General features: G+C 39.0%; 1 protein-coding gene across 2 annotated transcripts in view; it reads left to right on the forward strand.

Moving 5' to 3' along the window:
• Positions 1–3,663: 3,663 nt before the first annotated feature.
• Positions 3,664–27,988, forward strand: part of pde3b (phosphodiesterase 3B) — a 62,063-nt gene continuing 37,738 nt past the window's right edge. For both annotated transcript variants that reach the window (XM_049597121.1, XM_049597131.1), the window contains exon 1: positions 3,664–4,666. In XM_049597121.1, the coding sequence (XP_049453078.1) occupies positions 3,779–4,666 (888 nt within the window). In that variant the 5' untranslated portion in view covers positions 3,664–3,778. The remainder of the gene's footprint in view (positions 4,667–27,988) is intronic.

Consider the following 27,988-nt stretch of genomic DNA (forward strand, 5'->3'; position numbering starts at 1 on the left):
GGGTATAATACAAAAAATGGTTCTAGGATGTTGCATTTTATTAAATGAGTGACTTATGATCAAAATATTTTCACAATAGTGAAATTAGTTGTATTTAGCTATGGGAAAGGGTTTTGAGTGACTAGTTAAATCATCGGGGTAAAATGAGACAAAAAAAAAATTAAGCTCACATGGGACATTTTTCTGAAGTGAAACCAGCATATTTTTAGGCTACCAGGTGCAACAAACCAAGGATTATGTGATTGTGTGCCATCCTGCAATATTACAGATATTCATATTTGTGTCACTTAAAAAATATTGAAGATGATGCAGTGAGTCCATGTTAGCCACAATAGTCCTGAATTCACCATCATTAATACACAAATGCAAACACACGCAGACAGCCATTGTAGACAATGTGGCACCAAGGAAAGAGGCAACTAAAAAACATGGAAAGCAAGGCAAAAAGTTAGATAAACGTTTTTAACGAATATCCACAGGTTACATGAATGATATAATAAATCAATGACTGAACTGATAAATAGATTTAGCCGTTTAAAAAAACAAACATGACTGTTCCATTTTACCTGAACATGTCAATGGAGTGAGGTTTTTGATGTGTTTAAAGTTCAAAAGTTTCTAAAATATTTTTACTTAACAACATATTTTCTTTGTAGAAATATAGCCTAGCAGAGCTATAACAAGTTCTAAAAGTAACATTTAAGGTAGTATTCAGAGTTTTAGATGATTCTCTTGCTACCAGAAAATGTCTCAAATCACCCACATTTATCTTCATTCATATCCAACATTTTATCTTCAATCAAGTCTGTCATACTGACAGTAGCCTATGTTTAGGATGTAAACAAGCTAACATTAGCTTTAGTTTGTGGACAGCCTTCATGTATTTAGCTAGCTACAGCATCCAGTGAGGCTTTTTTTATGTCAGTCAAGAACAGTAGCTTTGACTGTATATCATTTATCTCGCAAAAGATGTTAGACGATATATATTTATGGATATAAGCCGGCATTTGAAGCCGGTGTTGTTGTGTTATTCTGATCAGTTTAATCGTCAATCGTCCTATCAGGCTGAAGGCAGGCGAAGCAAACGATCCCAGAGCAACATGATGCAGCGACACACAGTGGCGCAGCAAGGCCTGGCCACATTTATAAATAAAATAAAATAAAATAAAATAAAATAAAATAAAATAAAATAAAATTAAATTAAATTAAATTAAATTAAATAATAAAAAGACGGAAAGTATAACTTTAATAATTTAAATTAATTTGTGGTGGAAGAAGTATTTAAATACCTTACTTAGTAAAATACAAATACCACACAGTGATAATACTCCACTACAAGTACAAGTCCTGCATTCAAAACCTTACTTAAGTGAAAGCATGTAATCATAACAAGCAAACTGTCCTTGAGGTGGCCTTTTAAAGGGAAAGATACTCATTCTACTCTTAAATGTTTCCTATCAACGTTTTACAATACAAAGTTTTAGGATTAATACTGCTACATTAGTGTGTATGTTACATTTAACAGGTGTGCCCCGACCTATATGTTTAACCTTGTGCTAATTTTACTCCTTTATATACTGTAGTACTGTAGTTACATCTACAGCTATATAAGTTAGTGTACTGTCCGGAAAGAACCACACAACAGGTCAACTTTTCATGAGCTTAGAAAAACAGCCCTGTTTTCAGCTTTTTGATGATGCATTTTCCAGTTAATAAAAGGTTTGTAATATAAAGGTTTATAAATAATTTATTTGTCTAACAGTTCTACAATTTTCTCAACTCATTTCCATTTAGTTGAGGAAAAAAAATACAAATGAAAAATCGCCAAATTTTAGAGATGTATGGTTTTTACTGGACAGCAGGGGTTTACAAGTTGTATTCTAGAAAGGACAAAAGCTGTCAGCTGTCAAAAGCTGTAATGTTTACATGTTTGTAGTGGAGTAGAATTGTTAAAAACATTTACATTTGTACTTAAGTAAAGTACTTGAGTAAATTATTTACCATAAAATGTCAATTAAAAGCCTATAGTCCCAATTAAATGCCCAGCCCTTTTACTCGCCTGGTGTAGCTACACATTTTGACAAATAAACACCTGTCTCAATTAGACACCTGCTCTGGATGCCAAGCAGTTCATTTGTTTTATAGATGTTCTTTGGATGCAAACAAACAACTTGATTGTATTTCCCATCTTTGCTGATTAATAGTTTTGTGTGAAAGGAATTAAAGGCCTGTCCCATATAGACACCTATCCCAAATATAGGCCTGTTGATTTCAGTGGTTTAAACAAATAATAGCCCAGGCTATTAATTGAAGTTTTACAGTAGTTACATTCCACCATTGCTGATAATTCAACTATGGCCAAGCCTAACTATCAGCCCTGTGCTTCATAGGTGAGAAACTCAGTCATGGGAAGTATTCATAACTAATTGCACCCTTGTTAGCTATTTGCACATTTTTTTTTTACAACGTCTGCCTCATTTCTCACTGTGTTGTGTATAATTGCTCTTCTTCTTTTTTCCTTTTAGTACCACTTATTTTTGTATTATTATTATTTTTATTTTTTATTATTATTGTTTTATTGTTTTATATCATTATATTATCTATTATTTTCTATCTATCTATCTATCTATCTATCTATCTATCTATCTATCTATCTATCTATCTATCTATCTAATTCTACTTGTGGGAAGTAAGAGATAAGATAAGATAAGATAAGATAAGATAAGATAAGATAAGATACACCTTTATTGATCCCACAATTGAGAAATTCCAGTGTTACAGCAGTCAAGGGTAAAGAGTCAAATTAAAGATTTCAATATTTAAAAAACTTAAAAAACAAACAAACTAGGCATGCAGAAAAAAAGTACAAAAAATACAAGAAACAGCAATAATAATAATAATAATAATAATAATAATAATAATAATGATAACAATGAGCAGTGGATCAAAAGTGAGCAATGGATTAAAGTGAACATGTTTAATGCAAGTGAATATTGAATGTGCAAATAAACAACAACATGGGGGACAAAAATGCTTATTGTGTAGACATGCGATATGCTGCATATCTTGTATTTTCTGCTATAGTGGACATGGGAATAATGAAATAAGCAACATTTAAATATTGTGCATTAAATGTTTGCTTCACCAAATCTTTATTTTGTGAATTCACAGCATGGTGGGGATGGGATGTAATAAGACAAGAACAAATGATGTTGAAATAAAGTCTGGATCACTTGGTTAAATTAACTCATTTATTTATCTAGACAAAGTGATATTGAAAGTTTTCCACATGAAATCAGGTCTAAATACACATGATATATTTCAAATGAATAATAAAGACTGCTCTGCAAATAAGGAATGCACCTGTAACTATTAAATTTGAGCCTACAGGTTGGGAAGGTAAAACTGTTATGGGGATGTAAAGTAACCTTCCGTTTCAGTGATTTTTTTTTTTTAAATGGGAGTTTTATTTAAAGTTTGGTTATTAGCTGTAACCTCAGAGTATATCGATCATGTTGTATCAATGATGCAGCCCAGCAGGATTGGCTCAGCGCTCCCCATCACAGAGCCCTGCGGTGTGAGTTGTGTCCTGTAGGCGGCGACAGAGAGCCCCTTTTCTGTAAAAACAACATCTCACCTTCTTTCTTTAGTCCAAGTGCTGGAGCACGTTTGAGTGACCATGGAGTGCATTTGCTGTCATGTAGTTCAGCGTTAATACGGCGTGAATATCAGAAGAGGGGGGACTTTCGCGTGGATACGAGGGCGCCACAGTCGAGCCATGGCTGCACGCGAGGAAGGAGAGGTTTTGCACAGTAAAATAAGGCACCACGACGGAGCTGGAAGTGTAAACAGCTCAGAGGGCTTCAGGAACGGCTATGTGAAGAGCTGCGTCACCCCTCTCAAACAGGACCATCAGAGGGGATTTTTGTTTAACGTGTGCAGGTTTTGCAACGAAGACATTCTCAATTCAAAGTTGCTGAAGGTCTCTGCCCTCTACGTCGGCGCGTTTGTGATCTTCGCGGTTTCTTTCCTCATTTCTAGGAGCTTGCAAAGTGACTCGCTGTGGGATTTGCGGACTTTTTTGTCGGGCTTCTCCCAGTCCATCAGTCCTTTATTCAGCATAGGATGTGCTTTCTTCTTTCTAACGTTTTACCTGCGGAGGAAAAAGAAGGAGAGCAGCAAATGTTGGCTCGTGTCACTGCCAGCATCGTGTTACCTCGGGGATTTTTTGGTTTTGCGGTTTTTGCAATGGGGAGAGGACCAGCACCAGATGCAAATGGTGGGCAGGTTGTTATTCGTGCTGGGATGTGTGGGTCTGCTCACCCTGATCCCCACTCTCAAACTCAAACACAGTGTTCTCATACTGGTTTTCGCCAGCGTTGTGTGGCTGGTGTCTTTCACAAGTTTGAGCGGTGTGCCTGCTCTGCTCAGACCGCTCCTCGCCTGCCTCGCCGGGGTGTCGGGCTCCCTGTTGGGGCTCTGCTTTGACCGTTACTACCCGTCGAGGGAAGCGCCGAGTGGGATTTCCACCGCGGAGGAAAAGGTCCCCGTGATCAGACCTAGGAGACGGTCCAGTTGTGTTTCACTGGGGGAGACGTCGACCAGCTATTATGGCAGTTGTAAAATGCCTCGCAGACCGTCGTTACCCTGTATATCCAGAGAGCAGGTAGGTGTGTGGGTCTCCCCCTTGCAGGACCACGGTCTGTTGTTATTGTTCAAAAGTAGGCCCACTGATCATCCACAGCTGCACATGTGCATCACAGGAGGAGAAAGCACACAAAACAAACTACAGACCATCAGAAAAATCCCTCATAGTGCAAAAAAAAGCAGTTAAATTGTCACTATAAATGATTAAAATGCAATAAATACATGCACAAGTTAATAAAGAAAACATTGTGATGTGAATGACTGATCCAGGCTATTGCACACCACATTATATATTGCAGTGTTATTATGCAGGCCTGCATGTGTTGCACTTGCACACATCAAGGAAAAGCTTTGCCCCAATTTGCATTCAATTATAATCATAGCATTTCAGCCACTTATATAAAAAAGCGTGTCTGTAGCCTTTGACAATAGAATAAAAGTCCTTTATTCTCATTGTACCACTGCAATTCAATTATTTGAAGCTACATCTGTACACAGTGCAAGATAAAAGGTACAAACAGGTGACAACCCTGACAAATATCTTAATAAATTTGAATAAAATAAATAATAGTATTCAGATCCCTTACTAAAGTAAAATGTTGTCAAGAATACTCCACTACAAGCATTCAAAACCTTACTTAACTAAAAGTATGTGATTATAGTAAGCAAAATGCTGTTAAAGTAGCATATCAAAAGGACAAGTGCTCATTCTGCACTTAAATGGTCCCTATCAGTAATGTTTTTGGATTAATATTGCTGCATTAGTGTGTATGTTGCATTTTACAGCTGTAGTTTTATGTTTGAGGTTGTGCTAATTTTACACCTTTGTACACTGTTGGGTGGTTTCATCTTTGTGCTTCTCACATGATACTACACTAACATCAGCAATAAATAAGAATGCAATAAATACTAAGCAATAATAAGAAGCATATGTCAATGTTTGTAATGTCAGCAAGACTGGGAATGAAAAGTAGGACAGCTTTTAAGGTGTTGGAGTTGTGATGGCTCCTGTACCATTTACTTGATAAATAAATATCAACATGAGCATGCTATTGTGCCTACAACACTTTCCATGCATGTTTATCTACAGTTTATAGTGAATAAATCCATTTAAAAGTTAAAACAGCAGATGATAAATTCCATTTGTGTGTCCATCTGCATCATGCTGTAACAACAACAACATAACCAGCTGCACAGCCAGTGATGTGGTCCACAGTCCCATCTGACTGTAGCAGTCAACAAAACAAAATGACTGTGAGCGCAGGCAGGGATTATTCAGTGTGTACAGTCCACATTAAGCGTGTGTTTCATCTTCTTTTTTGTTTGCTTGTATACACAAGCCTGCACAAGCTGCATAAAACCAGTCTATTTACATACAGTAGCGAACAGGTCCACTGCACAAAGTGATGCTCCTTCTCTGCTTTGCATTAGTTTTGGAAAACAATGCACCCACAGTGCATGGACTCGGAGTGGTATCCATTCTATATGAAGACTATCATGTTGCAGACAGTATGTTGTGGACAAAACAGCTGACGCAAGCTGACGCCTTAACTCGTGTGTGGAGAAATGCCAGCGTTATTGTCAGTACTTAAAAACAAAACATGCGGTTCTTACGTGGATGCCAAGCCGTCAGCTCACACGCATTGTTTTTGTGTCCTTCAAGCTTTGTCAGAAATGATAAGAGAACTAAAAATGTATGTCCAGTTTGTCTCAGTTGTGCTATTTCCAGCAGTTGTTTTCCCACTTCATTGTGTTTTAGGCTATTAGCAGATTAGCAGTCACATTGAGTTAGGCCTTAAACAGTGCATGAAAACTAAAACAGAAAAACAGGTTGGATCATTCGAGACCTTGTATAAACACCATGCACCATCTCACCTTTTGCTTTAACCTGTGACACACAGAAACATTAGATCTCTGAATGCACTTAATTTTTACTGATAAATAAAAAGGTGCAAATATATATATATATACACATTTTTTTTGTTTAAGTTAGGTTGTGATGGGGGTCAGCTCCTACTAGTTTTGTCATGATACTGGAATTTCTAACTTTGATAAAATACCTTGAAAAATATCGGTATTCACTGCCATTTTTGACACCACAGGGAAAATTTACATCCAGGGCATAAAATAGATTTTTTTTTTTTAAATTAAAAGGTCAATACGATAAGGCTGGAGTGTGACAATAACTGTAGTAAACATTATCAATAAGAGGGAGAGAGAAAAAGCGCAGTGTGTTGATAATGTGGAAAATGAGAGTTGAAACTTTTTCAAATATTCCGAATAAATATGTATTGATAAATCGATATTTTTGACACTAGCTTCAGCATTTGCCAACCTTTTCATTTGGACGAGAAAGATACTGATTTTAACATAAAAGTAGGTGCTTTTGAAACTCTAAAATATGCTGCTTTAACATTATTTGCAGAAAATTTGTGATTTAAATACATTATATAAATATATAAAAGGATATATGACAAAAGATATAAGCATAAATTGAAAAAAAATATAAGGTACGTGGAAATGTATACTAGTAAAATTCTTAATCAGAGTATTCCCATTTCACATCTATATTTTAAACTTATATAGTTATAGGTGTTATATTTGACTCCATTGACATCCATTGTATTATTTCAGTGTTGACATATTCAGGGACCGGATTTCCAAAATTTGAAACTGACTGATGTCTCGAGTAAAACTGAGCAGCAGGTGTTACACGTGAAGCACTACACCTTGTCATTTATTAGTTAGAAAGTTAAAACAGGACAATATTTTTGTTTCTTATTGAACAAACCATTTATTTTTACTTGGTAGTCATTTTTTAAATTGCGCCATTAATCGTCTGGTTCAGTCAACCTGTCGTTTTTCCTCCCCCACATCCCCAAACCAATCTTAAACCTCTTTTTTATAGTGTAAAAACTGCATATATAAATTGTAGACAAAAATTTGGAAAATGTCTGAAAACAAAAACTTGGATTTGGCATCCTCTCTGCCAGAAAACTTTATGTCAAAGTTGTGAATATTGGGCGAGTGTGTCTGTCTGTAGGTGTTAGCCTTTTGATGCAGCTTACTGGCAACCTGTCTGAGGTGTTGTGCACACTGTGTGATGACCTACAATATTATCTGCACCAAGATTTTTCTTTCCTGGATTTGATCACTAGGAAATATAATCAGTGAAGAAGTTTAAACTGAGCTTCAGAAATAATCTTTTGTGATACAAGGTAATGTGTCTGTATCAATAAGACAGTTTCTGCGTCAGAGGCAGACCTCGAAAGGAGTCACTCAGGGTTCACTGGTGATGTCACACATGTTCTCCATCTTCACACGTATTTTGTACACCAAACAGTCACACCCCCCCTCCCCTCTGTTATCTGAGAGCTGTATAGGTTTTGTTTTGGTGTTTGCTATAACACATGGTTTTCTATACACCATCTTATCATCACCTTGGAAAAATGTTTGTGTCAAGTTTCGACGTCATGTCGGTGAACGTGTGAATAATTGAATGAATTGAAACTAAGTAAACTATTAAGAAAAAGTCGCTTTTATAGCAAAACTTGAAATCACTGTCACAATGATTGGATCATCCTCCACTTTTTGGTAATTATCATGTTATTATCACCGTGGCTGTGGAACATGTCATGTGCCAGTTCGACACACACCAAACAAATTTACTGTCAACAGTTTAACCAGTGTGCCTGATTCATAAAACTGGGCTGTCTATGCTGTCAAGAGACAAATACTTTTGAAATTAGTGCTACATGACCAGAGAAAACAGGGAAACAGGGCTGTGGTTGCTTTTGTTTAAGAGATAGAAGACCTACAACTACCAGAATGCACTGCTCCGCACTGAAACATTCCTGTTGTTCGATGACGTAAAGCAGGGTTGGCTGTTTTTCCACAGGAAACAATATGGCCACTAGCTGGTAATAAACAATCTTGAATTACAGTTAAACGTTGAGCTAAAATATGTCTCTGAAATGTTGAAATAGGCCACACAGTAACAGAATCTTTGTCCATATTTGATCAGCACTGCTTAGTTTTACCGTTTGATCTCAGTTTTTTCAGCTTCCATTCTTACAAACAGGAAACAATATGGCGCTCACTTCCTGTTCGCAGATTCTCTCATTACAGCCAAACAGTGAACTAAAACATTTTTCTGAAGACATTTTAGGCAAGAAATAGGCAACACAGTAACAGAGTCTTGGTTTATATCCGCTGCCTAATTTTACCGTTTGATCGGAGTTTGGTCTGTGTTTGAGAGCGAGAGATGGCGTGGTCTGTCTCTTGATCCATTTCTAGACTTTTTTTGTCGGTAGTGGTGGGCACACGAAAATGCAAAAGTACAATCTGAAGTTCGAGCAACTAGGGATGGGTCACAATTTTCGAATTTTCGAATAGTCGTTTTATTTTGAAAAATCAATTTTTTAATGCGACTATTACTATTCGCCGTCTTATTTCCACCCTTTATTTGACATGCAATTCAGCTCCTAACCGCACGAGGGCAGTCTAGGTTTACTACAGCGGTGTGAGATGGGCTACCAGCTAGTTTGATGCTCTTTTACAAACAGGAGAAACATGCAGAGACTACTACAGTCATCAAAAAGTTCCGTGTGGAACAACTTCGACAAAATAAACGAAAATGAGGTGCAGTGCAAACTCTGTGAGGCAAAGCTTGCGTATCACAGGGCAGGTGACTATTATGGTTACTATGCTCCCCTATGCGACCCTCCAGCAGATACAAACTACATGAAATAGTGAGCTAAACGTGCACAGTACATGCACCTCTGATAATGAATAAACCATTATCAGAGGTGATATGTGATGATTTTTTTTTTTTTTTCGAAAAATCGTTGAATAGTTGCCATGATTTTCGAATAGTGTTTTTGCTTGTGCTGTCCATCCTTACGAGCAACAGTCCTAGAGCCAGAAAAAATCTGCTTAATTAATTAAACATTGTGTACACACAAAATGAGGCCTGCAAGAGGTGAGCACCTACCACGGAAAAGTTGTCATCTATAAAAACAGACTTGATGGGAGAAACTGACGGATGCTTACGATCATTTTGGAGATGGGAGGTGGAAGCCTGATTGTAGAAACTGTTGAAAATTTTTGTTGGTACGTCCATTTTTAGTATGGATCATATGCACTGTTTTATAAATGAGACCCCAGGGCTCTGGTAAGATATTACCTTCACTGTTATAATACAAAGCCTGATTAAAAATCGGCAAAATATCCCTTTAACGTCCCAGTGAAACGGAAGTTAGAGCGTCTTTAGCCCCTGTACTGTGAGATATTTCCCAGTAAAACAGAGTATTTGAGCAGTGAACAGTTACAAGAGGTATTTAAATCAAGTCCTTCACATTTGGTCGGGATCCTCAAAAGTGGGCAGGCTTAGTGCAGTACAGCGGAGCGAACTGAAAGCTCCATACACACCTCTCTTACCGTTAGATCAGGAGACGCCTGAGGGAGAGATGAATGACTTAGACCTCCGCTTCATTATTTCAAAAATGAAAACAAGTCTTTGCCCACTGATGTCCCTACACACATAGCTTCATGTCTCTCGATACTGCTCTGTTAGTGACTACAACCCACAAACAGTAAGATGCAGTTTTATGTGACCGGTGTGGCTAGCTAGTCGCCTAAAGTCTCATTTCATTGGATGAACTTTGTGTAAACACCCCTGTGTGCAGGATGAGTCATCATTCATGAAAGTGTTTCAACTGGTTTCACAGACAGAGTGAAGACAGGGATGTAAAAATACTCTGATACTGATTTTTTAACACATGTGGCATATGACGAGATAAATGATCAATTAACAGGGCCAGTATTTTTCATTTAATGTGGACTGTAAATCATATAGATTATGTACTACACTGCGGTTAACCACAGCAGAGTTGTTCCTGGCTCAAAATGACGCACAAGTGGTATCATCCTGATCATGTTCACACGTGCATGTGTGCCTTCAACTGGCCCTAAGCAAACTCTTTTTTACAAGCAGCGCATTTTAGGGAGTTCTGATAATTGTATGACTGAAGAAAATGACAAAGCATAACACTAAAGCATACTTTATTTTTAGAAAATTCTTGTCATAGTGCTGCATCTCATCAGTAACATGAATTATTACTTTTTAACTGCCTGTAATAATCAGATAATGTCCACACTGTTTCACCTGCCCTGATGATTCTCCTCCTCGCAAACTCGCCTTGTAAAGTAACCGCTGTTTCTAAGAGTCATATCTGCGAAGATGAAAACATTATACTGATGGGATGTAATGTTAATTTACTGAACCTTTTTGAGAGACTAGACCTGCTTGGATGCGAAAAAAACCAGAACAATACTCACCTGTTTGAACAGCCACAAAATGCGAGACACACTCCTGCTGTAGCGAAACCAGACTAGGTTGAAACCTGGTATGTGGCTTGACTGTGCAGTCAATCTGCTAAACTTTCCAAATATAAAAATTAGGGCCGTAACAGTACATGTATTTGTGTCGACAGACCGAGTCCGACCGTAAATCTCCGCTTTCACTTTGTGCAGCGCATTCTCGCATTTTGACAACATGGCAAGTGAGCCTGACGAATCTGAAGACCCACCCGCAAACCTTAAGTCCTCCATTTGGGAACACTTTGGTTTCAGGGTAAAATACGAAGATGGAAATAAACAAGTTGACAAGACAAAATCAGTGTGCCGACACTGCAGAACAGCGGTCGGGTATGTACTTGTTTTGTTTAAACACGTCTAACATGCTAACGCATCTAAAGCGACACCACCCGAGTTTGAACGTTAACCGGCACGACTAGAAAAAGCAATCTGGTGCAAACTACGATATTGTCGTTGTTTAAAAAGAAAGAGCGTTTCCCTGACCATCGTACTAAAGAAATAACCAACGCCATTGGAGTTGAGTAAAATTGTTTAAGCTGCACTTTAGATATAAGCATGTTTTGTTTACTGCACTTTAACAAAGTGGGAAAGCTAAGTAAGTTCCTAGTAAAACTGAATCTGAGCAGGCTTTAAAGCTGACCAGCTGCACTATACTTTTTATTTGAGTAAAACTGTTGAAGCAGAAATGTATATTTATATTTTTCATTCAAAAAATGTGTTAAAAAAACAGCAGGATTTTATTTTTCACTTTTATATTTCTATTTTCATTCAAACAATGTGAAAAAGCAGGATTTTATATATGTTTGTGTCATTCAAAAATTGTGTAAAAAGAGTTAACTGCTGTGGCGGTATGTTTTAATAAGGTTACCAATAAGTAAAAGATATTTAATAGTTGTCTATTTTTTTCATTACTGTACCGAAAAAAAACCAAACCGTGACTTGTGTACCGAGGTACGTACCGAGATTTTTGTGTACTGTTACACCCCTAATAAAAATATTCATCTGCAATTATCTATAATGGTTCCAGTAATATTTGTTCCTGAAGTGTACTCAAGTAGCGCAGGCCTGTAACATGACATGGTCAACAAGAGACTGAGAATATGATGACAAATACTGATACACTAAATGTCTTGGAAAACATGTTGTGTCTGCTGGCAAAATAATGTTACACAAATCACAAATATTTTGAGATTTAGCTTCAAATTTGTTTTGCTTGTTTTGCTTTGGTGGAAAGGACGTTATCAGAGGGATCAATGTGGTACGAACTCATTTTGAAAGTGCGATGGCCACTGGGGAAACACCAATACTCAACCAGCCAGCCAGTGGTGTAATTTCATCACTTCAGTCAGTCAGTGACAGACTTTCGTGTTTACCACGCTTGTCCCCACTTTGCTGTGGGCCAGCCAGAAATAGACAGCTCTTTTACTCCGTCTTTGGCAGTTTTGGCAGCACAGTGCTGTTCATGATACAGCAATGCTACATTGGCGGAATGTCGCAAACGCAGTTGCAAGTGACAGAAATCCACTAAGTGCATACTTGTTAGAGTGCATACTGTTTTCCATGAAGACTTCCATAAGAGCTTTGTCAAGAGCTGGAAGCGGCACAATGATGGAGGTGGCCATCTTGTAATTCTTTATGCAGAAAAATCCCCATGCGCCTCTCCTTTCCTACTGTGGTAAATGACCATGGCAGTACACTGAGGTGTCCTGATATGAAACATAATTGAAATGCCAGTTGACGCTTTACATTGTAAAGTTCTTTGCCACAACTTTACCTAACAATTTTTAGGGCTGTACCCAGCCCAGCTTTGTGTTTTTGTTTTCCATATAAAGTTTTAAAGTTTGAATTGGGCTCAGCATGAGGTTCACTGTGACAGCAGGATACATGTAGTATAGTAAACAAGCTAACTGTGCTAGTGATGGATCGGAAATGTGGCACAAGATTTTTTGCTGACACTAGATATCAAACAAAAGCCAGAGGCTATGTCGTATTAAGTATCTGTGAGCTGTAGATTCACCACTTCCAAGCAGAAGAGAGAAGATAATGTTATCTCGGAGCCTTACGGTGCAAAGTTTCTCCTCCTCTGTGCTGCTGCTTCACATCTGCAGCTGTCTGTACAAAAGAGTAGTGCAAAAGTCAATAGTGCTCACTCCGCAGCAAAATCTTGGGACCAAAATGTTCCCAGAGGGACACTGCACAGCAACCTGACTAGCAAAAAAAATAAAAAAATAAAAAAAATGACTCGACTTGAAGCAGTCTCAGTTGACAGAGGGGTCTCTGACTGATGATTCGAATCTCCCACTTTGAAGGGACAGCCCCTTTAATTTTATATATTATGACCACTGTTAATGCAAGTTACTGAAAATTAGGATTTATTTAGTGACAACTACTAGTTACTTCTCTCAAAAGTAATTGTACTTTACAAATTACTGCAAGTTAACAGTTTCTAGGGAAAATAATGTGTTATTTTTAAAAATCTGCTTCAGGTCTCTTATAAAGGAAAACATGGTATTTTAGTGCTGCTGTGGCACAGTGTAAGACAAGTCAGATGTTTTGTATGATTGCATGCATTATCACTATGATGAAAAGGAAGTAGTTGGAAGATAAAACAAAAATAGATATGATTTAATCGGCGTATTTATTGTAGCCCTGACAGGCCTTCAAATTGAGCAACACAAGTTAGTTTTTGATAGTGTTTTGGCAGAGTAAAATGAAATCGCAATCGTTTCTTGGACATTTCACAGAAAATTTTTAACACAAAAGGCCTAATGAAATAAATGCTAAAAGTTATTTACAAAAACACAAATGTACGAACAGTAATTCAAATCCTGCACATAGACATAACTCTAGTCATAACTCATGACTATAGGCCTAATTTGTCCTTGATCGCAACACAGGAGAAATAATGTCCATATTTCCAGGAAAACAAGCTCCGATTACCTGAACTGTCGGCCATTGTGTTCAGTGACAGTCTAATGCTGATTGATTAATGGATTGATTGATGCCATTTATTGCGCCGTTGTAAGGTCGGGTGACAGTCCATTGATGCGCTGGTCGACCGATGGGCCCCGTGGTGTTCTGAATAATGTTATTAATAACTTACAGAAACATTGCATGCAATAGTCCACCTAACAGCTTGTTTTGCACTCCCCAAACACACACACACACACACACACACAAGATGAAGAGACTGAACTCGTATTAACTACAGCAGACGTTAGATCAACTAGGAAAAAAATCTGCGGAATAGGCTGCGTTTGTTGGCTCATCAAGACAAATGTAGTAACGAGCCCATTTAAATTTCAGTAATTGTACTTGCGTTACTTATTCAAAGTAATTAGTTACATGTCTAGTTACCACCAGAAGTAGTGGAGTTACAGTATGCATTAATCCCAACATTGATTATGATAGTTCTTTAACACTTACACAACGGAAGACATTTGCGGTAATGACGATTTCATACTACTCTGTGGTAAAAATTTTTTTAAATCATTGACAAAAGCAAAATTGTGTTGAGTTTGTTGACTCTATCAAGTGTGTGAACCATGTGATGTGTTCTTCATAAACACTACGTAGGTGCACACTTTTTGCAAATCCCCATCATGAATATTCAAATTCATAGTGCTGCTTTGGACTATGTGCCCCGTGACCTGAGAGACAGCAGGGCGAGAGCTGTTCCACCAGACACCTGAGGTTGTATATGCCGAGCTTGTCGTTTGTCATGTACATGAGGGAATTAAAGAGCTGCCACAGTGCTTGTAAGAAGCTGCAATAGCTGAGATACTTGCACCTAAAAATACAAAAATCTCAGAATAGTTTGTAGCCTGTCCTTTTTTTCTATTTAGTAGATCCATTTTGTGAGTTCAAATTGGGGACACAGGTTTGATATTATTATTATTATTATTATTATTATTTATTTTTTTTTTTTTAAGATATTCAAGGTCTCTGTTGTTTTGTCACAAATATTTCTTCACCGACTTGAAGTAACTGCTCACAGAAAGCTTTTAAAGGGCCATCTAAAGGTAGTATCTGGTATTACAACACCAGAAGTTAATTATTAGTTGTTAATTGTGTATTACTACAGGGTTCACTGTGTGGACAGAACGATAAAGTAAAACACAGCATAAGGCTCAGCATCTCTCCTATGTTTCAACAAATGCTGCTGCTGTTGGTGTAGTTCAAGGTAAACCAAGGATTTTTTGGCCACTAGTGGCACTGTAGAGCAACACTGTGATGAGCAAGTTTTTGTATTGTTTCCTCTGTGTTCTAACCACAGTCTACGTAATAAAGATGGATGACATGGCAGCTCCCCAGAAGTGAAGTCAAAACATCTTGATCGCCCCCTCAGCGGATGGAATATTAGTCAAAGTAAAAAATCAAATTATATGTCAAATAATTTTTTCCTAAAGATGTTTTCTGTCATTTTAGGTAGTTCTAGTACAGATGTATATTCAAGTGTTCATTTTTCTTGTAAGTTTTGTTTGACTTAGTTATTTGATGCTAACAAAAAGGGACGGTTATACGTCATGATCAACAACTGTGTGTGCTTGTCAGTGTGCTTGCAATCTATGGTACTGCTTGCAATTGGTTGGATGGGTGTATGAGCAGGAACATTACCAGTGCAAGATGGCAGCGGTCGTGTCCGGGATATTTTGGCTTCATTTTTGTACAGTGGGAGGAAGTGGAAAAGCTTTGTCCATGTTTATATACAGTCATTTGCTCTAACCTCATGCTCCTGAGGCTGCACTTGCATGCCAAAAATATCTGCTGAACCAGTGAGTCCCACTGGTGGGTCCTGGTCCTGGTCCAAAAGTGGGGTGGTAGGTCCATCCTGAATGGGACGCAAGTGACTCTCAAACGTGCCAAGTTTGTAAAAAACACACTTTATGTCTAAGTACAATGAATTTCCGGCATACAGCTTTTATTTTGAAGTGCTCTTTCCTGCTGTAGAGTGAATAAATAACAGACAGCTACTTGAGAGAGACAGCAAACTAGCTCGAAGACATGTCCGCTGAATGTATTAAACAGTGTGGACCTTGAACAGATGAGTGGCCGGACCAGTTGGGGACCACTGTGCTAAACAAATTTAGCCCCTTCTTTGAATGTTTTTAGAACATTTGTGTTGCTAGCTTGGCTCGAGAAGAAGATGTTAAAGTTCTAAAACTAAACATCCTCCTTAAACTAAATGACAGAAAAACATACAGAGTTTAATATGTAATGGTACTGACAAGCACATATTTGGATCTACCAGGAATTTTTTCCTCTGGCCCATTAAAGCTTCCATAGCCAGTTTTCTTTTTCAGCAGGTTACTACAGTTTTTGATTACCTGTATAATGCCAAGAGCTCATGTTTACAAATGAGTGTTGCATGTTAAATGAGTACCAACACACTGTACAGAAACATTGATCACCGCATTGAATTCAGCCATCTGATGGCACAGATTTCCCCAGATACTAGTCTGTAAACAGTTTCAACACATTGATACCAGTCATCCTTTAAATATTTAACACCAAGATGATGTCACTATGACACTGTTAGAGTCGCATATACAACTTGAGCAAATATTTCTTATTACTTACAGTTATCTTTTTTTAAAGGTCCAGTGTGAAGGATTTAGTGGCCTCTAGTGGTGATGTTGAATATTATACAGTAGTTATCCCTAAATCCTGCACTCTGAACCTCTAAATAATGTATTAATTGGGACAAGCTTATAGAATTATTTGTGGCGTGACCACTGTGGCGTGGTCAAACAGTAGGTCATAAAATATTTTCTTTGACGCCCTGTCAACTTGGCTTTAAATTGACGTTTTTTTTAATTTTACAACACCAAACTTTGGGCCAGATTCACAAAAGGATTGCGTGGCTTTTGCGGCTGCTAAACTGGTAAAAATGGAGCAAACAGAAACCGTCTAATTCACAAGCACGTGCAGAGGGTTAAATGCTCCACCAACTGCGCTGCCAAGCAGATTGCGTCTCGGTGCTCCGGTGTTATTTGCACGTATTTAAATGAGGTAATATGCATATATTTGGCTGAAAAATTGTCCCTTTCTATGCAAATGAGCCTCATTGATAACAATGTCTAATTCACTAACACCAGCGCTAATAGCCACACGCAGTTTGAGTGAAGTAAATAACGTCTTTAGTAAGCTGGTGCAAACTGGGCACTCCTCTGTGGAAGCCTCTCGCCCAGACTTTCCAGTGATCGTGGCAGCAGTGATCGTCTGTTAAATCAGTCTGTAAATAATATTTTGACATTATTATTATACTTATGATCATTATTACTTTAATGGCATCCGAAGATACTGATGCGTTGAACAGGTGACAGTCTGTGGTCGTTCTCAAAACGCACTTCTGTCACGCACTTCAAAAGCAACTTTCAATAATTTATTTTACGAAACGGGGGAAACAAACGTGAACAAAAACGGTTCCATAATTCATATTAAATTCAAAGATAACAAAAAAACAGCTACAAGTGAGAGGGAATAGTGATAAAGTGGTCAAACTTGGTCAATCCACAGCCTCAGCCCATCCAGCACTGTTAGACTGACTCGCCAGCAGACATCACTACATGAGGGTATACAGTATTCAGTACTTTGCCAAACACTTACCATGTCATGCCATGTGGCTAATTGCAATCAGGGGCAAATCAGGGGCAAACGGCACTCAGCTGCCAAACTTTGTGGGCGTGTTTGCGCTGGTATATCATTAGCGCAATATCCTTTGTGAATAGGACATTAAGACGGAGCAAACTGCGGGTGCAAGTGAAGTGCAATTCAAGGTGCTATCAGCGGCCGCAGTTCATTCTTTGTGAATTCGGCCCTTTGTTGTTTGCTTACCGTAACGAGAACTATACTGTTAGCACATGAACAACGAGGCAACAACCAAACAAAAATGAGAATGAGTGCTGATTTACAGACACACTCATTATAATGTCATGTTATGGTCACATTATGAGTCAAAACATAATTTAATTTTTCTTAAAGGTCAACTTCTCAGTTCACGCACGCAGTGTTGTGTTAGAGTTCGGCGACGTTCTCTGTGACTGAGCACATCTTTTCATTGGAGGTGCGATCCTTAAATGTGTCAGACTGACAAGGAATGAAAACCCTTCATAGCTGCTTCCATCTTAGAGTCTTCTCTGTTATGCACACAATGTTTAGACTGCTCAGTGGAAATCATGGAACAGGACAAAGGTTTCTGTCTCTGTGAAGGTGCAAACATGACAATTATGGACACCATAAACACCATAAATCTTTTATGCAGTGTTGAAGATTGTCTTATTTAGCCTGTTGCAGCTTCAGTTGATATTCATTTATGCTCCGATAATTTCAAGTCTTTGTGTTTTGGCACAGCAACTTAAAACCTCTTGCACAACCAAAACTTTATGGATTGACTGCATGTGCCAGGGGTTAGGCTCACTGAATCCTGGATTTACTACATTAACAGTGTCCCTCTGTTGTGCGTGAATCTTCTACAAAAAGAGACCTAAATACGTCAGTGAATCCTGTAATTGTGTCTTGCACTTTGAAACTGTGTCGTTGTCACAGCGGTCACACGCTGAGACCCAGAATTTGCGAGTGAGGAATAATCTCTGCTGCATATTTGGGTGTGGGTCCTATTTCAAATCCAAAATCCAAAACAAAATGATTTTATCATCCAACCTGAATGGCAGCCTGTTCTCTCCCAAATTTATGTCAGCATGTGTCCCTTAGACCTCGTAGGGTTTTTTTTTTAGATGAAGTAGATAAAGTGGAGATAATATTTTTTAAGTAGGATTATTGTATTTGGGCTTTCATGGCAGAAATCTAAAAGCTCTACTTCATGAGTAAGACCTTAGAAGCAGTGCTGGCAGCGCAATGTACAATTCAGCGTGAAGGCCCCTTTTTTTGTGTGGTTACCACTCCACGGGGGCAGGCAGGGGTAAATAATACACTTAACTAACCCCCCATCCAGACGAGAACAGAGAAGCAGGCTGCAGAGAGAAAAGGTTGCGAGGGAGAGCAGTGAAAACGCAGAGCAGCTCTCAGCTGTCACGTTCGCTTGCTGTAAAGCCATGTGGAATGATATAACATTGACGTCACAACCCAGTGACGTACCACAGGGTGATTGCAAAGAAGAAGAAAAAAAAAAATGCCAAGTCTTATTAATCGCCCTGTAGAATATAGTGTCTGCCTCCAGCAGTGATGAGAAAGGGAGAAATTGTGCGTCTTCAGACGGTGTGCAATAGAAAGAGTCTTTAGGAGGACGAAGTTACCACGGAGAAACCACTCAGCTCATTCATGCAGAAATCCGTACAAAGCTGGAGGCTTTTTAAATATTTCAAAATAATATGTATTTCCCTGTTTTGTAATTTTGTTGCTGAATGTGTGCAGCAGTTTAAGGCTGACACTATTAGCACAGCGGTGTAAGTGTATTAAACTAGTTATGTAATGTTTACTTGATTGAACAAATCCCCCTTCATCACTATTAGAGAAATACAAAGTAATTGCTGTCAAATCTAATAGTAGATTTGTGGTTTGAAAAAATAGTAATAGAGTTATTTTTTATAAGTGGCCTTATAAGGAAAAAAATCCAAATTATGTTACGCCCAACATTTGCATCCTCAGCTTCTTTATGTGTAGTGTCAGTGGAGATTAAAGGCTCTGTGCATTTAGTAAAAACCATCTCCTTTACCTTTTGGTTTACTGTTATCAAAACTAAATCACTGTCTGAACAAGGTGTGTTAAAATTCAAGGTGTGTGCTGAAATAAACGGTTTTATTTCCACTATATAGTAAATCCTTCACATGCTGGTTATGGCATATACAAATATCTTGCTTTAAACAATTAAACACATAAAGGATAATCAAATTAAAGCTCGTTGGGCCACCCTGGACCTCTTACATGCTCAGAATGTGTCATCCACATTTAGTGAACACTACAAATTTTGCGTTGTTGCTCAGATTCTTTATGCACTTACTTAAATATACACATGATTAATTAAGCGCTACATAATTTTTAGTGTGTACATTTTATATAACGTTAGTTGGAATAGAGAAAATGTGCATTACCTTTTAAAAAAGGCAATTAAATGTTATCTGCAATTAAAGGTTATGCTTGTGTATGGGTTTGTAAGGAAACTTAAATCTTGATACTATCAGTGTTGTGAACAGTTTCTCTCAGCCCAAATAAAACAGCTTGAAAGCATTAAGTCTTATGTGGCACGTGCAGTTTAATCCATGATACAGGTTGTATACAAGTTTGAAAATATGGTTATCTGTGAATACTATTTGAGCTAATTATTATAAATGAATTGCATTTGATGAAATGTGAAGCCGAGCTGTTGTTTGACTGAAGGAGAGTGACGTGTCAAGTTAGCCTCCGCGTTTAGGAGCTTGTGTAACGGTTGTGATATCAAGACCAAGATGTCCTAATTCATTGCTTAGCAACTCTCCACTGATGCCACAGGTAGCTTTGATAGTAGGTAAACATTTTCTGAACGTCAAATCAAGGGCTGAATCAGCATTTATGAATGTTGCCTAAATGTATAATGGAGCTTTACAGGTGATTGAAATGTGTATAATTGTATTATTGCTGGAAATTGTGCTGATTTTAGTTGATTGAGTTTGTTGTTGTTTGATCTGAATTGGCTGCTGTGGAATATATATATTTATTTTTTATCCTGCTTTCTCTAACGTCAGGACTAGTTTGCATAGCTGCTTTTAATTTCTCATCGGCAGCAGCGGGACCGGCAGAAAGGGTTAAGTTGAGCGAGGTACTGTGTGTTTGGCTGACTGCAGAGTGAAACAGGATGCAGCGGCTGCATTGTCAGCCTGCTGGTGTGAGTGCAAACAGATGAGGAAATGCTGGAGCGGGTACTCCAAAACTCGGGTTACCCTGGAAACGGTTTGCGTCATGATCACCAGCAATTAGCTTGCAGCTCTTTAGTTTTCATGATAGGTCTACCAGAGCTTAGCCTAATGACTCTGGTGTCTGAAGAGTCACCGTCAAAAGAGGGCTGACAGAATATTCACGGACTGTTTGATTTTTGGGTCTTTCCTTTAACGTTATTGTTATTATTTGAGGACACAGTTAGGGTTACGGCTTGTTTGATGCTCTGTTTTGTGCTGCGTAAAGAGCTGTGCAGCGTGTCCCCTCTTTCTTATTTTTCTCTAATGAGCCTTGATGTGATGTCCTGACCTCGTCTATCTGCTTGTATTATTGTCTGCACAAAGCTTATCCGTGGCTGAGTTTGCGTATTGTTTAGGCCCAGAATGCTGGACTGGAGAGGGGGGGTTGCTGACGACTGCCATCAACCAAGTTTGGGCTAATTAAACCTACAACTATTGTTTGCACTACATGAAAATACAGATAAATAATGACAAAATGTTCCCCCATGCTGCTGGCTTCATTTGCAATCAAGCTTTTTAGTGTTTTTTTTCTGCACAGCTCGTCTCAAAGGATTTCTGATTACACCACAAGGTTCCCAACAATGCAAACATTTCAGATGGCTGAGCTTTTAAGTTCAGGATGAGGTTGTTGAACCTTGCATGTGTTGACTGTTTGTTCAGTCCAGTCAGTGACGGGGTAGAGTAGAGGCGAGGAGAGCTCGGATAGGTCTGGTTAAATTAGACTGTTGTGACATAGATGGTGCGAGCCCATGCGTAAATTGTTGCTGTGGGAATTTAAGCACGAGGTGAGGGATGTTGTAAATGTGCATTTTGTTTAGGCGAGTACATACCATAGGTTTTACTGACTGTTAATCGCCTCCAGACTACTTTATTGATATAACATAATATTTTCCTTCAATATTCTTAAAGCTTTACGTGATGATTTGAAGAGATGGTCAGAAAATAGCCTTTTGTGGCACTGGAAATGTTCACAATTCTCATTTTTGCATCGCATTCTCTTTTAAACATTACACAGCATTATCACCAAAACTGAGCTCACTTTCTCCCGCTACTTTTCTCCCCCCTCGTTTTTATTCTCTCTCTACGTCTGTCTCTCATTCTCTCTGAATTTCTTTCTGTCTTTCTCTGTGCGCCTCTTTTGAAAACGGTGTCAGCACTGCTGCTTTTACACCAAAAGGCTGTTGCTAAGTGACGGTTGACGTCAGCCGCAGCTACAGAGGAGGGCTTGTGTGTGTTTAGCAGCTGAGGGCAGATCCCACTGAAAAGGGCAAAACTGAGAAGCACTATTAGTCACTGCAATGAAAAACCCGAACTTCAACCAACAGGATCGCCATTTCCAATAACTGTGCACAATTTATTCGGGGTGACTTATGGTAAAAGTAAATCTTTCAAAGTGGAATGGTGAGGTTTAGGCAAAAAAAAAAAAAAAAAAAAAATTTGGAGAAACTGCTCCTGGCCAATCCCCACCCCCTTTTCTTCACTTTTTCTTTAGTCTGTCGCTGTCTCCTTTTCTTTCTCACTTTAACCCCCGTTCGCCCCTCCCCCAACACGCAAGCGCACACACACACACACACACACACACACACACACACACACACACACACACAGGCTCAAATGCCAGACCCCCCCCCTCCCCTTCCCCTCACATAATGTAAGTGAGATTTTGTAGATAGATTTTGTGTCTGACGAAAGTCTCTGACTCTGAGTTTCAGTGTGATATCTCCCCCATCCGGCCAAGGTTGCTCTTGATCTGCTCGCTATTGTTCAGTGTAATCAATTCCCAGGGACCGGTATCACCCCCCCCCAATGCCTCTCTCTCTCTCTCTCTCTCTCTCTCTCTCTCTCTCTTTCTCTCCGATGACAGCACACGAAATGTGACCTGTTAGAGTGGACCAAACAAAAAGCTTGTCTACATTTCACTTTGAAATAACAGCATGCTTCCTCTGCTCAGTTAGATTGTTTTAACTCATCACTTTGCAAGAATTCAGCATCTTTCTTTTGTGATAAGTGTTTCGTCTGTAAAGCAACAACACCGCTCGACACACACACAGCAGATACTGTCCTTGTTTTCTATGTGAGAGAAGTTAGAGATCAATGACGCAGTAATTTGCCAGGCTATATACAGTAGAAGACGTCGGCTGTATCTGTGCTCTGAAGAGTGTGATGTAACTTATTATGGCTGATGCAGGCTGCTGCTGGAGATAAACCAGCGCCGGCAGAGACTGGGAGGGTCTATGGGCAGAGATAGGTGGTCGCAGCAGTCATATGGAGCCCGCTGATGGCAGAGGGAGCGAGCGGAGGGCACGGGGTTTTAATCGCACACCCCCTCTGCAGCTGATGCACACTGTGCCGTTCAGATACAGTCAGAGCTGTGGCCCGCCCCAAACTGTTATTGCTCCCTGGTAAGGCCTTGACATGATGGGCTCATGAGAATATTTAAAGAGTGATGTTCAGGGATGGAGGCCTGATGGGCAGCGGGTTAGTGGCCAAAGAGACTTCCCTTCAAATAGGAGACGAGTTCATGCCAGTGTAAGGCTGTACTGATTAATTCATAGCTTTGTTTATTTTGTAAGTATATTCATTATGTTTAGACCTTATTTATATATACTCAGCTCTAGACAAAGCCTACACTAACATTATTAATATTGTACTATTTGTAGAATTTATTGAAGCAAGGAAGATGCAGTCATTCCCAAAATTCACAACATGCTTTTATCTGATGAAATATTCTGCTTCAGCCCATATTTGTCGGCATTTAGCCTTTCAAAAATAACATTTTCATTGTGATAACAATAACAGTCTGCTCTCCAGCTTGCCGCACGTGCAGGGAGGCACACACCTGTATTGACGGGGCCATCCAGCAGCGATCTAACAGCGCCAAAAATAACAAATATATCTCACAATAATTAAAAATTAATTTAGGCTCTTGCACTATTATAGCAATTTTTGAAGTTGCGATTATTTTAAAAATTTAGTTTGATTTTTTTATTTAATTTTCAAATATGATGACAGAAATTTTAATCTTTATTTGATAGTCTCAATAGAAGCTTCAAATGTTAAAAAAAAAAAAAAAAATTTGTTACAGCCCTGCACTAATGAAACTTTTAAAAGTGTTATTTATCAAGACACTGAATCCTCCTCAGCTTCCTGGCACACCTGGTGCTATGGAGTGACACAAGATTACACTGTGTTCATGTATTCATACACTATAAAAGCTTTCAAAAGTTGTCTCTTCCTTTTCCTTATTTATTCTGCAATGCGCCAGAATGGCTGCTGTAGTTTGACCCTCCTTTGTCCTTATGTGTCCCGACCCTGCATCAAAGGATCAACTGGATCAACAGTGGACCTGATGCCACATATCAACAGCAGGCACCCTGGCATGGAACCACAGACACGGGGCATTAGGCACCGGGTGCTCGGCTGCACTCAGCAGTAGTTGGCTACAGGGGGGGGGGTTAGGCATGGATTAAAGATGCAGCATTTGCGTCATAAGGTGAACTCTACCGGCCATAGTGGTCGTATAGAAAGGTTTGTGTTACTGTTGCTAAGTGATTAAAAAACCCACATGCTTTTGGTTTGGCTGGACAAGTGGCAGAAACAGGGTTGAAGCAAATTAAAAATAAAACATGCATTTGACATTTTTGTAAGCTAGCTGGTTGGTTTCCTTCACAAAAAAAGATTAATACAAATGTTACTAAGACTAGCTAAATCACCAACTTTATGCCAAATATTTAGGTAATTTATGCCATTTTTTCACTCTTCTGTCGAACAAAATAAGTGGTTATATGCAGTTATAGTTGTATTGCAAGTATTTGAGCTGAAAGAAGTACAAATGCTCAAATGTAAAGGAATACTGATACAGTAAAGCCAGACTCGGAGGCAGTAATGACACCAAATAGCACGCAACAAATAGAAATAATTTATGGTCATGTGCAGTTATGGCTGCACAATATTTAAAAAAGAAATTAAAGAAATGAATAAATAATTTTGCAGCTATTTGGACTGATTGCGATATGAGTCGCAATTTTAGTGGGAATGTAAATTTTTGCATTGTGATTATTTTCTGACATCTGTGCCAAACAAGCATGTTCCCTTATATCTGAAATATGATTTGTAGTCCGGCGCATCTCTGTTGCACCACAGTGCTTTATTTATAAGATGTTGTGACGCATTTTGCCTTCACCAAAAAATTCCATGTCCTCGATTTAGATATTGAACTCAGCCATATTGCTATTTCGATTAACTGTGCAGCCCTACATGCAGTTAAAAATGCTTTGCCTCCTGACACAGCCACGTTAGGGAACAGAGGCCAAATAATCTGCGGTATGCTTCAAAGAACACTGACAATCATCATATATTTCACCTGTTAAAGTGCTCCATCTCATGCACCAGGCACGGGGTAAAGCATCAGTATCATAACTATTCTGCTTAAATTCCTTGTCAAAGAAAAGATTGCTGAAGCTACAACACAAACTGTGCAACCCTACCTAAGGGTTAAAAGTATCATAGAGGTAGTCTGTTCAGCTATGTATACAGTGGAGATCATTGATCATGTTTTGGACACATTAATAGGCGGTTCATGCAGATAGTGCAGTAAGTTAACTGGTTGCATGTCATGGAGCGACAGAGCAGCGAGAGAAACAAGCTAAAGGTCACATTCGGGCAACGCTGCTCTCCAAAACAAACTGCAGTGAAATGTTTTGTTGATATTATAAATCATGATACTGTCCAGTGTGTCCGATGCGTCATGACAGTAACTTATATGATGTAAATACCCCCATGCAGATTGTTATCTCACAAAGTGGAATGAGATCTGAGACAAATATATTGTGTTACATGTCTCTTTTACTTTATTCTTCCACTTGACCCTCACCATTTTGCTCTGTGGCCAATATTCTAACAGAAGTCTTGCCCTTTTTGAATGGGAGTGCTCTTTTTCAGTAATGCCGCACCCTCTTTATACCTAGAAATTTAAAGTTCTGTCCAAAAAAATAATGATTGTATACTACACAAACCTCGGTTAAGTGGGTACATGTAGGCCTCACCTTTGCTCTCTTTAACTCTGTTTAGTAAACCTACATCAGGGTTTGTTTGTATGACTCTGACTCATCTGACAGTCGGCCAGTGTTCCAGTATTTATGCCATGTGGCATCTGTCTCAGGTGATGTAGGCAGAGCTTGCCGAGCTCTGAGTTTATACTTACAGATGTAAAATGCTGATCTCTGGTGGTTCCAGCATTATGTTCTGACCCGCACTCTGTCAGCGCTGCCTGCTGAGTCTGCTGAGTCTGCTCCTTCGTAAGATGGGATACCGAGGGAAAGAGTAACTGAAGACCCCCGTCACTGTGAGAGCAGCCTCTCTTGCCTTAAGTGTAGATTTGTCACTTAAAAAGAATGCACTTACATATTAGTCAACTTTATTTTATTTCTCCCTGCCTTTGTTTGTTAGATTAGTTTTTAGCAGTCGTTTAGGATGCATTTTGTTCACTTAGTTTTAATGGGCAGTGCTGGCTCAGGGATTTCTGTTTGTTGAAGGCATAAATAGCAGAAGATAAGTATCTACAAATGAATAAGATATCCTGTGCTCAGTTGTTGAAATTGGAGTCATGTGACGGTTGCATCCTGCGATGAAGGTCACCCCCAACCAGCCTCCCTGGGATGCCTCTGTGCTAATTGGCAGAAATATCTATTCAATTCAAATAGTGTTGATGAAATTATTTTTAAATCAGAAAGGAAAGTGTGTTTCTTTGTGTCTCTATTTTGTGTGATTTTATGTTATAGAGTGTCTGTACTTCTTAAAATCTTCTGGTCTTCCTTACTTTGCTCCTTTGATTCATAAAAATTGGTGACAGTCTCACTTAATTATTTGAGCGCTACATGTCAGGGAAACACCAAACCATCCACCTCTTTACCAAGCCAGGCTGGATTATTCTTGTGAAACATCAACGTATTGCTCTCAGATGTTGCAACAAAAGACAGGGATAATGTCCCTGATGAGTTACAGTGTTGCAAACTATGGGGTTGCTGTGTGCCCATACATTGTAGTAGAGAGTATTCAGTTGTCTGTTGTCTGACCATACCAAGGGAAGTGCCTTGTTGCACACCTGTGGGTAATTGCCTCATGCTGAAGATGAGCGCTTTGCCTGAAACATCTGTGTCATATAGAATGACAGTACTGGAGTATGGCCATTGCCATTCGATCATTCAGAAATACTCAGAATATCCAGAAATGTATGAAAAATTAATTTTCAGAATTATTTGAATAGAGATCTATGAGAAAACAAACAAACATAGCATGAAAAGGCAGACCCAGTGGTTTTAAGGGTGCTTTCAGACCTAGAGTTGTCTTGCTTTGGTCCGAATCAGGGACTGATTTTGTTAAAAAGTTGCATAATTGCCGAGAGTTGGTTCGTGTTCTCACGGCAGCAATTACAAGCAGACCAGATTAAATGCCTTGCCCAAGAAAGCTGCTCTTGATTGGTCAGAATTTCCATGCGGGAAAAATCCAGGAAGTAAACAAAATGTTGAAGAAGAGTACACTTGCAAGATAAATGCAACACGTTCTAGTGTCACAATGGAGGGACAACTACATGGGTATGAAAATGGTGCAGCTCCAACTAGAAAACAATGTTTTGATGCATTGGATGTGTTGAATGTGCATATTAAGGCAGTACAGGAGGAGGTGCACATTAATAATCCTCCAGGACTGTAACATGCTCATGTTTAACCCAAACAATGCGTAATGCGACTGCAGTTGGTTCGGATTGAGGTCAGAACAGGTTCTTACCACAAATGAACTGCACCAGAGTTCATGTGTAACCAGACTGAGACCACCTCTTCAAGAAGGTCTCGGTCCGGTTGTTTTGGAGCACACCTGAGTGCAATTTCTGTGTTCACACCTGCCTAGACTCACAAGTCAGTCTTTAGACGCTTTGCTTAACTAAAGAGTGATGTCTTTCTCCCTGATTTTGTGTTTAGATGGGCGGATACAATTTCAGAGTTTAAAAAAACTCCCTACGTTGCAGAACCAATAGTAAATCCGCAGGGCGGTCCTTCGGTGGCTCGCTGAACTCT

Source organism: Epinephelus fuscoguttatus, linkage group LG2 (assembly GCF_011397635.1).
Source record: "Epinephelus fuscoguttatus linkage group LG2, E.fuscoguttatus.final_Chr_v1".
Lineage (NCBI taxonomy): Eukaryota > Metazoa > Chordata > Actinopteri > Perciformes > Serranidae > Epinephelus > Epinephelus fuscoguttatus.